The sequence below is a fragment of the Mesoplodon mirus genome (assembly GCF_964341445.2).
Source record: "Mesoplodon mirus genome assembly, chromosome: 6".
Classification (NCBI taxonomy): domain Eukaryota; kingdom Metazoa; phylum Chordata; class Mammalia; order Artiodactyla; family Ziphiidae; genus Mesoplodon; species Mesoplodon mirus.
Window position 1 is genome coordinate 8,043,431 of NC_138982.1, and position 15,191 is coordinate 8,058,621.

A 15,191-nucleotide genomic window follows, 5' to 3' on the forward strand; every position below is an offset into this window, starting at 1 on the left:
AGTATATTCACAAAGTTGTGCAATCACCACTAGTCACAGCACATTTTCATCCCCCCAAAAAAGAAAACCTACACCCATTAACAGTCACTGCTCGCTCCTCCCTACTCCCGGCCCCTGGCAAACAAATCTGCTTTCTGTCTCTATGGATTTGCCTATTCTGGACGTTTCATGTAAATGGACTTAAACAATGTGTATGTAACCTTGTAAGACTGGGTTCTTTCACTTCGCATAATGTTTTCAAAGTTCATCTATGATATGGCATGAATCAGTACTTTATTCCTTTTATGGCTGAATAATATTTTGTTGTTTGGATATATTCCTGATTTTGTTTATCAGTTCATCAGTTGATGTACATTTAGATTGTATCCATTTTTTTACTATTATGAATAATGCTGCGAACATTCACATATATGTTTTTGTGTGGACATATGTCTTCAGTTCTCTTGGCTATGTACTTAGGAGTGGAATCAGTGAGTCCTATGGTAACTAACTTTATGTTTAACTTTTTGAGGAGGTAATGATGATTTGAACCTAAACTGGATTTTAGTTATTTAATAAGGAAATTTAATACACTCACATTTATTGTGATTACTGTAATTGCTACTTTGTTTTATGTTTTTTGTTTATTAGGCTTTTCTGTTTATTGAGGGTTTTTCTCCTGCCTTTTTAATTGGAATAATCAGTCCCACTCATGTTCATCCTGTCCTACCTAGTGAGAGAATTTGGGCATCCTATTTCTACTTTTAAATTGTTAACAGACAGGTTTAAACTTACATGTTTACCGTGTTGTCTGCAGTTAATCCCAGTCTCTGTTCAAGCTGAGAAAGAACATGAGCACGCTTTCAATTTATTCTTCCCTAGCGTCTACCTAATGAAGTCATCTGAAATTTTAGTACCAGGTTCTCTTGTTTCGTTGTTTTTAACATGTTTATTGGAGTATAATTGCTTTACAATGGTGTGTTAGTTTCTGCTGTATAACAAAGTGAATCAGGTATACGTATACATATATCCCCATATCTCCTCCCTCTTGCATCTCCCTTCCACCCTCCCTATCCCATCCTTCTAGGTGGTCACAGAGCACCAAGCTGATCTCCCTGTGCTGTGTGGCTGCTTCCCACTAACTATTTTACATTTGGTAGTGTATATATGTCCATGCCACTCTCTCACTTCGTCCCAGCTTACCCTTCCCCCTCCCCGTGTCCTCAAGTCCATTCTCTATGTCTGTGTCTTTATTCCTATCCAGCCCCTAGGTTCTTCAGAACCTTTTTTTTTTTTTTAGATTCCATATAGATGTGTTAGCAGACGGTATTTGTTTTTCTCTTTCTGACTCACTGCACTGTAGGGTCCAACCACCTCACTACAAATAACTCAATTTCGTTCCTTTTTCTTCTTTATCCATTCATCTGTTGATGGACACTTAGGTTGCTTCCATGTCCTGGCTATTGTAAATAGAGCTGCAATGAACATTGTGGTACATGACTCTTTTTGAATTATGGTTTTCTCAGGGTATATGCCTAGTAGTGGGATTGCTGGGTCGTATGGTAGTTCTATTTTTAGTTTTTTAAGGAACCTCCATACTGTTCTCCATAGTGGCTGTATCAGTTTACATTCCCACCAACAGTGCAAGAGGGTTCCCTTTTCTCCCCACCCTCTCCAGCATTTATTGTTTGTAGAGTTTTTGATGATGGCCGTTCTGACCGGTGTGAGGTGACAACCCTCAGAATGGGAGAAAATATTTGCAAACGAAGCAACTGACAAAGGATTAATCTCCAGAATATACAAGCAGCTCATGCAGCTCAACATCAAAAAACAAACACCCCAATCCAAAAATGGGCAGAAGACCCAAATAGACATTTCTCCAGAGAAGATATACAGATTGCCAACAAACACATGAAAGGATGCTCAACATCACTAATCATTAGAGGTTCTCTTGTTTCTTTTACCTTTTTATGTTTTAATGATTTTTCTAACCATGCTTATCAATTTTTCTGATTTCTTTGCCCAGCACTATTTTTTATATAACGTACTCGTCTTTTTCCTGAATTCTTACTTATTTTGCAGGAGTATGTTCTCAAAGAATTACTTCAGGTAGGCATTAGGGCTGATAAATTTTCTGAGTCCTTGCATGAGTCCTTGCATATTTAAAAAAAAAGTCTATTTTACCCTTACACTTGAATAAGTTAGATTGGATTTAAAATCATTTCCCACAGAACTTTTAAGATACTTCTCCATGGTTTGCTAGTTTCCTTTGTTGCTGGTGAGAATTTTGATGTCATTCTGATTCTTAGCCTTGATTCTTCTCCCTAGAAACTCTTAGGACTTTTCTTTAATCTTCAAGCTCTAATATTTTACTGCCCAGTGTCTAAGTATTACCTTTCTTCCATCCTGCTCAGCACTTGATGGATCCTTTCAATCTGAAGTTTTATACCTTTATCCTTGGGACATTTTCATTGGTAATTTTACTCTGAACACTCTTTCTGTTCTGTTTCTGGAATGCTTATTAGACAGGTACCAAAACTTCTAAATTCATCCATCATGGCTCTTAACATTTTTATTTTCTGTTTCTTTGTGCTTTTGTACTATATATTTAGAGTCCTCAGTAAAATCTTCCATCTTACTAATTCACCTTGCAATCATTCCAATTGACATTATCAACTGAAATTAACTCTAATAACATCATATGTGCCTGGAGCAGTGCACTTTCTTTACATATGCTGTATTGTCCAGAAATGAACAAATACAGCAATTCTAGGATATGGGCATGCTTTTGTGTATTCAACAAATCTAAAGATAGAAACTTCCTGCAAAATTTTTAAATTCTCTGCAATCTCTGTGGTGCCCCATGTAGATGAGTACCGAAAGACATGTCTCCTTTGCCCCCTCATTTATTATACCCCTGATTTCCTCAGATGTTATTCTCTTTGTTGTATGTGTGTCTCCTCCAGAGTGCTGATTTTCCTCATCTGTTTGGTGATTTTTTTGGCGATTTGCTCATCTTTGTGTTACAGTCCATTCACCTGCTTGCGTGTTCAGTAGCTTACAGCCAGTGATTTCGAGGGAGGGACAGGACGAGCTGCTGAGGGGCAAGGGTGCTAGTGCTTGTCTTCTGGCGTGGATGCTTTCAACAACCTGTGGCAGCCCTGCTTTACAGCCCAGTATGCATCCTTACTGCTTTAGCCTGGGGCTATGCCTCTGTTGACTGCTGCTTAGCACAAGGTGGCGGGGCGAGGGGGGCAGTGAGGACCTAATTGACCCAGCTGTTGCAGATGCAGCGTACCAATCAGTCATCCTGATATGACTGTCATCACACATGTCTGAGTGTGTTCCCCCTCGCCCCGCCAACTGTCTTGTGTCCATTGACTCTGGCTTGAAGCTTTTCTAAACCAGTCCTCCTTTTACAGATGTCTTTTCCTACGTGTGGTTTGGGCTGTGGCTTCTTCCAGTTTACTCCCTTCCCCACTCCCCACACCTCCTCATAAATTTGATCTTGTAGCTAGCTCCCAGGACACTGTTGATAGTCTTTTCTTATTTTCCCATGTATATATAATTTGTATTTGTTGAATTGAAATGTCGTTTCCACAGAAAAGTTTTCCCTACCTGCCCAGTTTAAAGTAACTTCCCAGCTACTTTCTATCATGTCGCCTTGGGTTGTTGTCATCATAGCATTCATCTCTACCTGATATTTGTCTTTCGTCAGTCTTTCCAGACCTAAATGCAAACTTCATTAGGGGCCTTATGCGTTCTGTTTACTCCTGTATCCCAAGTGGTTACAGGACAGTGTCTGGTATATAGTAAACATTCAGTGTGTGATAGTTGAATTAAGTGACTTTATCTTTTTTAAAAAATTGTATATCACATCTTCTTGAATTACACAAATTTTAGATTTTACATCAGGAACCAGGCTTAGCAAATACTCTGTTAACCTCTCTGTTCAAGAAAGAAAACCTTTATTAATCAAATTAGTGTCTTTGACCAAAAAGCTATACATTAATCCATGGATAATATAAAGGTCTTAGCCTCCATCACTTCAACCCAAATGTCATTAAAGCAAAGTTTGGTGGAAGGGGAAGCAAAGCTTTGATTTACTAAGAACATTACAAAATGACCAGAAAAAGTCATAATTATATTTGCTTATAGTTTCTATGACTATATGAATGTAGTTTATTCTCAAGTAAATTGTAAGTTGAAATGCTTCATATCCTCATGCCATCTTATTATGAAGCTCTTTTAGAGAACCCAAATTTCCAAATTCTTTTTTTAAAAAATATTTATTGATTTATTATTTTTGGCTGTGTTGGGTCTTAGTTGCGGCACACAGGATCTCCAGTTGTGGCATGCAGGCTCAGTAGTTGTGGCGCTTGGGCTTAGTTGCCCCGTGGCATGTGGGATCATAGTTCCCCGACCAGGGATCGAACCCACATCCCCTGCATTGGAAGGTGGATTCTTAACCACAGGACCACCAGGGAAGTCCCCAAATTCTTAAATTAGGTTAATGATTAACTCTACCAAATAAAATTTTACTTTTATTTCCTGTATCTCTTAGAGTAAATTTGGTAGCTCTAGTCAGCTGACCAGCCATTATGTGATAGTAATGAACAATTTTTCAATTTCAAATCATTGTTTTGAGGGTTAATTCCTTAATTAAATATTTGATTGGAAAAGCAGAAAAATCCACTTAGATACAGTCAGATTCATTGTTTATTTAATAACTCCATGAAAGAAAATTCCACATTTCCGCAAGTTTTGAGTAGACCTTTATTGCTAAGTATAGTCCCCACATAATTAATGTTACAAATATAATATTTTTATTTTCTACATGGAGATCAGATTTATTCCCTCATTTTTCCTTGCAAATGTTTGAATTTTATTTTTAAAAAAATAAAGAGGAAGTCACATAGAAAACAATCAAAATTCATTTGTTCCACAAAACAAAGGATACTTATATATGCACCATTTGGAAATCTGTAAGTTTCTTATACACCTACCATCAAGAGAACGATCTTAAATCTTATAGAGTTAACCTCTCACCTCTATAATTTTGATGGAAATTATTTTAATTTTATCCTACTTCTTTTATAATTTAGGCAAAGATGCAATTTACACGATTCCAGTGAAAAACATTCTTGCTGTGGAAAAACTGGAAGAGAGCTCTTTCAACAAGAAAAATGTAAGTTACATAATTTAAAGCTTTTTAAAGTGCATATAATACTTAGCTGGAAATTTAAAAAGAGGTTTATTTTAGTATTTGTTATTAATCATTAATATCTTATAATTGGTGGCTAGAAATCTGTCTTAAACTTGTCCATTATTGTTGATGCTTTATGTAGTCTGCCTCCCCTGTTAAGTTAAAGGTACTTTTCTCAATATTTGCATATTCTCAAACTTCTCAGCTTGACATGCAAGTCTCTAAGAATATAGTCCCAACCAGCCTGTGCAGCCTTATCTTCTGCTACCCTTCAGTACATACCAGTACACTCAAGTCAGCCAAGATGATTTCCTTGTTTCTATTTTCCCACTGCTTTGTCTTTACTCATACTTCTTTCCTCCATCTGAAATTCTGTCCCTTTATTCCTGATTATATGATAGTTCCTTCCTTTGGATTTGTGCGATTTCTAAAAATTATACTCTGGGGCCTCCCTGGTGGCGCAGTGGTTGAGAGTCCGCCTGCCGATGCAGGGGGATACGGGTTCGTGCCCCGGTCTGGGAGGATCCCATATGCCGCGGAGCGGCTGGGCCCGTGAGCCATGGCCGCTGGGCCTGCGCATCCGGAGCCTGTGCTCCGCAACGGGAGAGGCCACAACAGTGAGAGGCCCACATACCGCAAAAAAAAAAAAAAAAAAAAAAAAAAAGAATAAAAATTATACTCTGTTGCACCGTTTAGTACCATGTGACTCAGACAGTCCCAGGGACTAACTTGCTTGAAACATAATAGTTTATAAGATACCTGAGCAACAGTTACCTAGCCAAGCAAACTAGATTTCTCTTATGTACCTTTTTGTGTTTTGTACTGTTTGGTTTTTAGACTCTGTCACTAACTTTTTGTCTTAATTGCCTATGAAGATGTTCCAAGTGATACACACGGAGAAACCACTCTATGTCCAGGCAAATAATTGTGTGGAAGCTAATGAATGGATAGATGTCCTCTGCAGGGTGAGCCGATGCAATCAGAACAGGCTCAGCTCTTACCATCCCTCTGCATATCTGAACGGAAACTGGCTCTGCTGTCTGGAGACCAGTGAAAACGCTCTCGGCTGCAAGCCATGTACTGCGTAAGTTTCTTGTTGATTAAAGAAGCAATGTTTTAAATGTGTTATAGTCATACAGTGGAATATTATTCAGCCATAAAATGGACTGAAGTCCTGATAGATGCACGGATGAACCTGGAAAAGATGCTGAGTGAAAGAAACCAGACACAAAGGCCATATACTGTATGATAACATTTACATAAAGTATCCAGAATAGGTAAATTTATAGAGAAAGAAAGTAGATTCGTGGTTGTGAGGGACCAGAGGGAGGGAGGAATGGGGAGTACTAATGAATACAGGTTTCTTCTGGGGACGATGAAAATGTTCTCAAATAAATTGTGGTTGCACAGGTCAAAAAATAAAAACAGGGCAATGTTTAAATAGATGTGCAAGCTTGAGCAAGCTACCGAGGACGAAGGGCTTAGCCCTGTAGACTTAAAAATTAATGGGATGAAGCACAGGTAATGAAAGTGGTTTCACTTTAAAATTCCCTTCCTTTTGGTTAGAGTCGCATAATGACCAAACCTCTCTTGGCCCCATTTTATTTAATTATCAAATTAGACTAGATTCCTAAGGTTCCTTCTGCAAAATTCTGTGGTTCTATTTTCAGTCTCAAACCATCAAAAGTCTTTAGCATGTTAACAAAGTGATATTTTTCCAATGTCTTTGATTTCATTTTTACCATAGAGGTGTCCCTGCAGACATCCAAATAGATATTGATGAAGACAGAGAAACAGAAAGAATTTATTCCCTTTTTACCCTCAGTTTACTTAAGCTGCAGAAAATGGAAGGTAACTATACAATTAAAATACTTTTATATAACCATGATCCTTCATTACCAATGCCTGAAGTGTTGCTTTGGCATTTTCTTAAAGTCAAAGATACCTCATAGATTTACCAAAATGTTACTTATATGAAAGTTGACAAACTCCCAAAGGGAGCCTTTTTCATAGATATTCATCAAGTAAAAATACTGTTTTTGAATAAATGTGATTATCATAATTAATAAAATATATGTATTTTGGTTATCTATGCATTTCCAGGGGAGATCTTCCCAGCTTGAGCCCCTTGAAAAGTTTTTTTTTTAATAAATTATTTTATTTTTGGCTGCATTGTGTCTTTGTTGCTGTGCGCAGGCTTTCTCTAGTGTGGCGAGCAGGGGCTACCCTTGGTTGCGGTGCACGGGCTTCTCATTGCAGTGGCTTCTCTTGTTGCGGAGCACGGGCTCTAGGCACACGGGCTTCAGTAGTTGTGGCTCGCAGGCTCTAGAGCGCAGGCTCAGTAGTTGTGGCGCACGGGCTTAGTTGCTCCGCGGCATGTGGGATCTTCCCGGACCAGGGCTCGAACCCGTGTCCCCTGCATTGGCAGGCAGATTCTTAACCACTGCGCCACCAAGGAAGCCCGAAAAGTTCTTACTTATACTATCAATACAAATTACATTTAATGAATTTAGTTGTCTGATCAGAGATTTTATTGCTTCTTGTAGAGGCTTGTGGAACTATAGCAGTCTATCAAGGACCACAGAAAGAGCCCGATGACTATTCTAACTTTGTAATCGAGGATTCTGTAACAACCTTTAAGACAATTCAACAAATAAAAAGCATCGTAGAGAAGCTAGATGAACCTCATGAAAAGTATAGGAAGAAAAGATCAAGTAGTGCAAAATATGGGAGCAAGTAAGTATTTTTAAGATACTTTCAACATTTTCCAACATAGTTTGAGATTGCCTCTGCTACCCTGTACTCACACCTGAAGTGCAGGCCTCCTGCTTACCTTCGTCTTTCAAAACCGGCTCAGAACCTTTCTCTTGTGCAGGAATCTCCCTGGCCACTCATACAGGGATCTTTGTCTTTTTCAATTCTGGTATCATTTCATTATATTGGTGCAGTACTTCGTCATCACTTTTTAATGTTATATTTCAATGTAATCTTTGAACTGAATACTTAGTAGTTTTCTGTTTTTGTTTTGTTTTGCTGATCCTCTTCCTTCTATATCTCTTACAGTACCTTTGTACATACTAAGTACTAGAATAAAAGGATCAGCTACGTGGTGCTGGAAGTAGTTTATAGTTGATGCTTTGGATCCATCTCAGATGCAGATGGGCACTGGTGGAAACAGCAGCATGAGTTAATATTTATTAAGGAGCTTACTCCTTACTACTGGGCACTGTACCTAGTACTTTACATTGCATCAGTTAGATAGTTTTTAGCAGCAAGTAACAGAAAATCCCAATTGAAGTGGCTTAAGTAATAGGACATTTTTTAACCTCAGAAATTAAGTCCCGATTTCTACAATCGGTTAGCTCAGCTCAACAGTGTCATCAAGGACGATCCAGCCGCTCAACCATCTTCAACAAGATGATTTCTGTCTTCCTCAAACTTGTCCCCTCATGGTCACAGCTGGGCTGCAATAGTTCAGAGCCCCACATTTTTAATAATAGCAACCAGGGGCAGAAAAAGCTACTTCCTCCTCAAGAGGAAGGAAACCTTGTCCAAAGTTACCCCTAGCTTCCCCTGAAACACAGGGCTGCCCAGTACCAACACTAGAGTCAGGTTTCGATTTGCACAGAGGTAGATAGGGAGAGATAGTTCTTGGACCAGCAACGAAGTGTTTGCCACAATGCACACTCTCTCATTGATCCTCACATCAGCCCAACAGGGTTATATTCCCATTTCACAACTAGAGAAACCGAGGCTCAGGAAAGTTAAGTGTCTTGCACAAGGTCATACGGCTGTTGAAGGAGGGGCTTTGAATCTTGGCCCTGCTATTTTTACTTTTTTTTTTTACCTATGTGGATTGATAATTATATATATTTTATAAACAATAAAAATCAGTTTGACAGGTATAAATATTTGTGTTCTCCCTAGATAGAAGGCTCAGTACATTAGGAAGATTAGTGTAAGCATCCTAATACTGTCTTTCCTACATTCGTATACTTCGTTCTCTTCCAACAGTAGTAATCCAGTTTTCTTGGAGCCCTGGCAGGTTTCCATATGAGGTCCTAGTCAATGCTTGACCATCCTTCTTAAATAGCATTCTCCCCCTGTAGCCACACACACTCCCCCTGTACCCACACCCCCTTTCCCAGCTGTATTTTCCTCTGTTAAAAAATACCAATCTCTCTTGTACTAAATAGTTTATTTGTTCATCTTATTTCCTCTAGGGAAAATCCAATTATTGGGAAAACATTTTAGAGTTTGACCAATTGACTCAGAAGAACTGGAAAATATTATTTTTGTTGGAGTTTTTCAATTCATCATATATTTTGTTCATAGTATTTAAGAATGAACATTGGCTTCACTGTCACCTGCATTCACCTTGTATTTAATATTTAATAATTGAAATTAACTGTTTGGGAATCCTGGTATTGATGTGTTCCTAGAGAATTTAAAACCCAAGATTCCCTTCATGTCTTACGTGTCGAAAGCCATGTTTCTGCAACTTCTTTTTAATAGAAAGAATCTTCCTAAAGAAGCTTTGTAACAAAAGGAGAACTCCTCCATAGCAAGAAACCATTTCTTCTTGTAACACTCTGTGTTCTGTGGACTTTTCACTACCATTAGTGCCTGCTCTATACTGCCAACATTGTGTTTTACTGGAATATTTCAATCCATGACTATTCAGAGCTTTCCATTTAGTTCATCTAGACCCTCCCTCTTCAAAAAAAAAAAAAAGATCTCTTTTGGTCCATTGGTCATTACAGATTACACTAGGAACAGCGACAGAAATGTTAGAAAACTGCCAGAGTATCCTTGAAAGCTGGTAGATCTTTTGTCTATTTAGAGATGATGTAAACAGAACTCAGACAGGAGAAATCAGGGAACATGTACTATTGTCTGCATCTTGTTTACATTTGGGATGAGTGACGGCAGATGAAATAAAATGAGACCACTTAATTTTTTTCATTATTTAAACATCAGGTACTCATTTTCTTGATTTGCGAGTTCAGGTTAATGTGACTTCTAAGGACTTCACTTTTGAAAAAGAAGAGAAAGTAAACAATGGGAAAAGGTGGTGGTAAACTCACTCCACTTCACTCATTACTCCATTATTATAAGGGCCACCACCACAGGACGCCCTCCTCCCAGCGTGAGGCTGAGATCTAACTCGAGAACAGTCACTCGGCGCACTTTACTCATCTGGGCCACCCCAGATTATACTTTAGATACTCTGTGGTATCTAATCTTTATGATCAGTTGAATGATCAGTGTTTAAGTCTAGAAATAGTGCTTTCCTGAAAATGTTTATATTTCACTGCTGTTTTCTTATTGCCTGCTAGCCAAATGGAATTTGGGCAAGCAACTGTTTGAATCCTATTTTTCCCTAATTTACTTTTATCCTAAAAATCATAACTGTAAATAAGCAATTGAAGCGAGTTGCCACCTTGAAGTTAAGAGGTATGCACTTTGCTTCATCAGTATTAAAAACCATGGTACTCTTATTTTGTCTTTTTAAATTCAAAACATTTTCTAAGTGTGGTACTTTGAACCTTGGAGTATTTTACATGTTTCTGTTTAAAACTGTGACTACTTATTAATGTAAATCTAGCTAATAGTGCTTTTTTTGTTTCCCTGAGCATAAGCTATATTTCAAGATATACTTTGCCAATTATGTTATTGGTAACTGTTTTTAAATTATAATGTCACTAGGTAATTATTTTTAAAGACCATTCGCACACAGTCATCAGAGTTGTTCCATAAATGATTATAACGGAGCAATGTTTCTAATGTACAAGTCTCTAAAGGACTTGTAAAAATCAGTTGGTTTTATTTAAGAATCAGTCCTAGTCTGCATTATGGTAGGTCATTGCTGGCCCATTTTAAAGACAGGTTTGAAAAGTCTTTTAAATTTCATGAGCTTGTAGATTCCACAAACTACACTGATTCATCATTGTGAAAGAATTTTACCATTTAATAAATTTCTCACTTTTAAATTTCATTCAGATTGAAATTTCATTTTAAGGGTCTCTGAATGTCTGCCTGGAAAGGCCATGTGAGCATTGCCAGGTACCACTCATTACTCTCTAGTGGCTTCTTTAGTTATAGTCTTCTAATATTTCTAATGTCAAGCCCTCAGTTATGACGGTTTTTAAAGATCACAGCGTTCTCAAAGGGACCAAGGCTGTGTGAATACGTAACTCAGAATTTGAAGAGTTCAGTTACTAGTTATTTTCTTCACATGACACTTTTTAAACAGCCAGTTTGACTGGAATTAACCACCTTGGCATAGCCTAAAAACAAGTAATATGACATGAAATTTTCTTTGAAAGTCTTCTGAAATAAGAGGCCATGTCAGTGGGACCCCAAAATAACCAAGGTACTTACTTGCTTCCAAGGGGCTCCTCATTCCTCTGCTGTTACTTATGAGTACTTTGATTTTTACTACCTGATCTGCTTTCTCTGCCTTTTCTAAACTTGAAAAAAATACATGGCAGCTCACTTTACCCTAAAACCCTGAAAACCCCAAGAAGGAAAGAAAAGGATGATATGGAGAAACTCTTGCCATAAATGCCAATTCTGGTTCTTAGTTTAGCCATTTCTGTCGTTTGAAATTACGCTGGTATGTTGCTCGTTTTGTTGTTGTTATCGTTCGTTTTGTTCTTCATGTAGCTTTGTTTTTTTAATATTCATTTAATATGATAATGGGCAATAGCAACATTTCTTTTCTCCCAGGAATATAATTTATCAAACTGAGCTATTTTCTTTGCCAAAGAAATTTGTTTGTTTATCATGGGTAGTGGTTAAGTGTCAAAACAAGGCTTTCCGTATTGTACAAAAAAAGATGATGAATGATGTGGCTTTTGTTTTTGTTTCTGAAGCCATTCATTTATCAGAAAGGCTCATTCATGCCAGATTTTAGAAGACAGATTTCTTTGTTTTTTGTTTTTTGTTTCTTTCTTTTTTAAGTAAAAGCACCTTTAATTTGTTCTAATGGTACATCCTGTAAAGACAAAATGCTACAAAGCCTTTTAGGTGTCCTTACAGTATGTGAAAAATACAGGACTCATTCTAGAGTTAAATTGCCAGTCTTGATTGATATTATCTGCTTCCATTTTTATTAACTTTTGGAAATTAACGTTGCGAGTAAATATTGGTTTTTACAGTGTCCAGTTTGAAAATGTAAGTTATCAAAACTTAATGTAGTGAATTTGTGTAACCATGTGGTATTGTTGAGAATGTATTTTTATTTAAATTTTATTTTCTTATCAAAATATTATAAAAATTAAGAACTTTTGTAGCTGTCGCTTGGAAATAACTCAAATAAATTACAAGAAGCCTGTCCACTCTTGGTGTGACCTTACTTTCTCACTGATGTAAGAATTTCTTCTCATTTAAAATTATCGTACCTCACCTATTAGGAAGGGAATAGCAGAAGTGAGGAGTCCTCAGTAACAAAGAGCAAACCATCTGGAAAGGGTGCAGTAGTCTTCTGCATTTATCTAGGCTGGTTTTTGATGGACTGAGGTCCTTATTTATTCATTCAGCAGACTTGTTTTGAAGACCTACAGTGTGCAGGTGCTGCGAAGGATCCCATCATTCCCTAGAGCCGTGCACATCTGGTGTGTGGGAATATATCCCCCTCTTTTCTGAGTAAATAGTTTAGAGCTGACTTGCACCCCCAACGAGAGAAGCCAGAATCTTCCCCATTAGTTAGTGCCTCAGCAGCCTCTTAGTATCCTCAAATAAACCTCCATAAAACCTAGTCCCTGCAACTCCAGAGAAACTCAAGGTTAACAAAGAGGAAGGAATAGGGTTCTGACTCTCTAAGCATCTTGTTTTTACTGAAATACCAGAATCCCACTCATACTAGCCCATGTATTAGAATAGACCTTAGAAAAATCAGTAAGGACACAGTTGAACTCAACAACATCAATCAACTGGATACAATGCACATCTGTAGACTAGTTCCTTCAAAAGAAAAAAAAAGAAAAGAATAGACCTTAGAATAGAAACATCAAAGGGTTCTGTATAGGTTCTATTCTATGACATAACAGACCAGTTCTTTAAAGAGAGAGGGGGCAATACTTCTGTTGGGTTTCTCTTTAAGTTTCATGACTCCAAAACAAGAGACACCTAAGGCCAAGCAGAGTCCTTTTATGTTCCATTCGCTGATGTAAGTTTCTCTACTGCCCCAAGTCTCAATGACCAGTGTGGCCCTTCAGAGAATACCTGCATTGGATAGACATGACGTACTTCAAAAATAAACTGATCCAGGGCTTCCCTGGTGGCGCAGTGGCTGAGAGTCCGCCTGCCGATGCAGGGGACACGGGTTCGTGCCCCGGTCCGGGAACATCCCACATGCCACGGAGCAGCTGGGCCCGTGAGCCATGGCCACTGAGCCTGCGCGTCCGGAGCCTGTGCTCTGCAACGGGAGAGGCCACAACAGTGAGAGGCCCGCGTACCGCAAAAAATAAATAAATAAATAAATAAATAAACTGATCCATGTCCAGAGACCTCGGGCTGTCATTCCTCAGATGTATCTTCACCTGAGGTTTAGTCTTTTGTGGCCAAAAGTCTCATTCATTGGCTTGTCATTTTGCCATGTGACTTCTCAGTTTGGTGAACCATTTGCCATCATATTTTAAGCTTATACCTAGATTTTATATTAACAGCAGAGAAGGTAACCTGTTTAAAGTCCTATTAAGATTCATTCAGTTTTCTGCCTTGTATGTTAAATCCTTTTTATTTCATACTATCAAAGCCTTTGCTGTCTTTGCATTTATCTACTTTTTGACATGGTCTTAGATACATGAAGTTTTTGCTCATCAAGGAAAATTTCGTCTGGAGTGAACAATATTGTTTTCCAAATTTAACATTTCTCAACTCCACCCAGAACTGAGAAGGCCACACTGCAATGTTACAGAAGCACCCATCATTTTAGTCAGACTCAATGCAGTGTGGGGTAAGTGACCCCTCGAGAGGCCTATCAGAATCTCCCTGAGGAGAGAGAGGGCTCAGGTGTAGTTTGAAAAGGCATGAGTCAATATGATTTTTATACTTGAAAATGCAAAAGACACCTATTTTTGTAATTCATAGAACAGAAAAGTCAACAAAATATTGACTGGTACAAATAGCATAGGTGAGACCATGATTCTCACCTGAAGGCCCTTTTCAATATGGAGCTTGAGGTATTTGTGTTAATGTGGGACATTTGTTTTCAAAGTTTGGGAAACACTGGAATATGGGCTAAATTCCAAATCCTGATCCCAAGTCTCTTAAACTGTACATCAGAAGTAGTTGTCAGGAGTAAAACTACAACCAAAATCACTGCCTCCTTGGAGTTTGCATTCTGGGGCGAGACGGAAGATGAAACAAACAGGTAAAATATGTCAGATGGTGATAAGTATTATGGAGCAAAGTAAAGCGGGGAAGGGAGACAGAGTGCTGCATGTGGGGCCGGGAGGGCTGGGAGACGGTTTAAAATTAGGTGGTCAGACAGGCCCTCACAAGGTAGGTGACATTCGAACAAAGATCTGAAGAAGGTGAGCAAAGGGAGCCTTAAGGATATGAGGGGAAAGATCTTCCCAGGCAGAAGAAAGAAAATGTGTGGTGTGCTCGAAACAGCAAGGAGATTAGTGTGACCAGAGCGAAATGAGTGAGAGGGACTGGGATGCCTGGGATGAGAGACCATTTTGAGCAGTGGAGTAATGTGGTGGACTTGGCTTTTTTGGATTGCTCTGGCTGCTGTGTTGAGAAAGGTCTCGCAGGCATAGGCGGCAGCAGGAGATTGGGTAGGCTAGCAGCCTATTCGTGTGAGATTCGTATGGAACCACAGAGGACCCCGAACAACCAAGGGGGGGATCCTGACAAAGGAGACCAGCAGCTGGAGTAAACAAAAGAGGCACACGGGCCAGAGGAATAGAATAGAGAGCCCAGGAATAAACCCACAAATACGTGGTCAGTTCATTTATGACAAAGCTGCCATACAAAGGACATGCAGTAGCCA

The 15,191-nt window shown here is 38.6% G+C and overlaps 1 protein-coding gene across 3 annotated transcripts in view; it reads left to right on the forward strand.

The window, feature by feature from the left end:
• Nucleotides 1–12,521, forward strand: part of RASA2 (RAS p21 protein activator 2) — a gene marked incomplete at its 3' end in the record, with an annotated part of 119,401 nt that extends 106,880 nt beyond the window's left edge. For 2 of the 3 annotated variants that reach the window (XM_082624395.1, XM_082624396.1), the window contains exons 20-24: nucleotides 5,085–5,167; nucleotides 6,061–6,269; nucleotides 6,933–7,036; nucleotides 7,732–7,921; nucleotides 9,409–12,521. In XM_082624395.1, the coding sequence (XP_082480521.1) occupies nucleotides 5,085–5,167; nucleotides 6,061–6,269; nucleotides 6,933–7,036; nucleotides 7,732–7,921; nucleotides 9,409–9,439 (617 nt within the window). Of the gene's footprint in view, nucleotides 1–5,084; nucleotides 5,168–6,060; nucleotides 6,270–6,932; nucleotides 7,037–7,731; nucleotides 7,926–9,408 lie in introns of those variants that run through there. The other variant, XM_082624397.1, reaches the window with a different exon arrangement.
• Nucleotides 12,522–15,191: the final 2,670 nt, after the last annotated feature.